The 2,019-nt window shown below is 52.3% G+C and overlaps 1 gene segment (V, D, J or C); it reads right to left on the minus strand.

Moving 5' to 3' along the window:
* Window positions 1-1,231: 1,231 nt before the first annotated feature.
* LOC105540075 lies at window positions 1,232-1,791 on the minus strand. The segment is given in 2 exon segments: window positions 1,232-1,593; window positions 1,715-1,791. Coding segments are annotated over 2 exon segments (417 nt in total).
* Window positions 1,792-2,019: the final 228 nt, after the last annotated feature.

A 2,019-nucleotide genomic window follows, 5' to 3' on the forward strand; every position in this document is an offset into this window, starting at 1 on the left:
CAAGTTGTCCTGAAGGCCAGGATTCCTGATCAAGTAGGTCAGGGACTCCAGGTCTTAATCATTTTGGAGGGTTTGTATCCAAATGTGATTCCCAGGATGGCAGAGGTGTTTTGTTCCCATGGGAATTCAGCCAGGGGACAGGAAAGTGATAGCGATCCTGACTCTCCCTCTGAAGCCAGAAGTGGTCAAGGATGCCAAGTTGACAAAAGAGAATCAGGCCGAGACCCCTGAAGGTCCCCACTCCAGTCCTAGGTCACAAATTCAGGGTTTCTCCACAGCCATTGGCGCTAGTTTCCATGGTAACCCTTAACTTCTCTGCTGTCCCCTGTGCGGGAGAAGGTGACCTCTGGATCTGGGCATATCAAGAGCTTCACACAGGGAGATTCACTTGCACAGGTTGAGGAGTTTCTGCTCCCTGATGTCCCACAGATTCCACCACACCGCCAAGATTGTTGAAAAGCTCCAATGGGGTAGGAGAGAAGAGAACACAAGTCAGTGTTTGTGAGCTCAGGAAAATCCACCCATGGGGGTCCTCATGTTCCTGAGTGGAATGAGCTGGAGGGAAGCCACTTTCATGAGACCTACTTCCCTCAACTTCGTAGGCGCTCACTCACCATTTTCCCACCAATGGTGAAGCCTCCATGACACCCTCTCACAGCCCACAAAGGAGTTTTCTGGCCCCAGTTTCATAGTTTCCCCCAAACCCAAACCCTTTCTATTCTGACAGCTTAACAGCTAAAAGAACCTGCAAGTGAATCAGGCCAGCTCTATCCCTGGCATTTCTCCCAGGCCTAGGACCTCCATGGCATTTCACGCACAAGTGCCTTGTCCCAGGGCACAGGGAGCATCAGGCAGCCCTGACTACAGGCAGGTGGGGTGGGAAGGGGAGGTCTCTTCTTCGATTCCTTGAAGAACAGAGTTCATGCTATAGGGGACTGTTCACCTGCTGGCTCGGTGTTTGGGCTCCGAGCAAGATTCGCTCTAGGGAAGGCTTTTTTTTTTCTTCTTTCTCTCAAGAGAAAAGATGAGCTTCACAGGCTTTAGTATCAGCACGCGTGGACAAGCAGGCAACATCTCAACGTTTATGTTTTTGTTTTTACTTTTTCTGAGACTTCAGAAACATTGAATGGGAAATTGAGAGTAGAATTGTTTTAAACCAGAGGATGCTTCCAAGTAGATTTTATACATATAAGAAATGTCTTAAAATTGAAAATTGTCACAGAACAAGACCCTAAACAGGCTGAGGATTTTGTCGCACTTCCTCATCTGCCTGTGTCACTGTGTGAATGCCAGTATTCCAGGTGTGACAGTAATAATCAGCCTCATCCTCAGACTGGAGGTTGGAGATGGTGAGGTAGCGGTCAGCCCCGGAGCTGGAGCCTGAGAAGCGATCAGGGATCCCGTCTGCCTTGCTGTGGCTGCCATCACTTTTAAGCCACATCAAGTACCGAGGGGCCTTCCCTTGCTGCTGCTGATGCCATGCGATGGTGTAGCTGCTGTGCCCACTGCTCAGAGTGCAGGTGAGCTTGACCGAGGCTCCCAGGGAGGCAGAGGCAGAGGGCGACTGAGTCAGCACAGGCTGGGAGAGAGACCCTGAAAACAGAGACACTCATTATGGCCTGAAGGAAGGACAAGAGGGAACAGCATTTCTGGTATGAGTTTGGGAGGTGGTGTCAGTGAGCTGGGGCATGAGGATGCTGAGGGTCCTCCTGACCTGTGCAGTGAAGGAGGAGAGTGAGGAGGAGGAGGAGGAGTGGGGTCCAGGCCATGGTGCAGACTCCTCAGGGCTCTGCTGAGGCAGCCACACTGCAGGTCTCTCTTATCCACCCTCCAGCATCAAAAGAGAGGGAGGGGTCCCGCATGCAAATGTGCTCCTCTTCCCCTGCCCAATCTTACGTCTCCCTGAGCCTACCTGCAGCCTCTGTGGCTGGGTGTCATTTCTGGGAGGGGTGAGCCTAGGCTAGGCCTTGTCTGAGGCACCGCAGGGACCCAGAGAAGACCCAGCTGCTGGCCCCAGTG

Source organism: Mandrillus leucophaeus, unplaced genomic scaffold, assembly GCF_000951045.1.
Source record: "Mandrillus leucophaeus isolate KB7577 unplaced genomic scaffold, Mleu.le_1.0 Scaffold2149, whole genome shotgun sequence".
NCBI lineage: Eukaryota > Metazoa > Chordata > Mammalia > Primates > Cercopithecidae > Mandrillus > Mandrillus leucophaeus.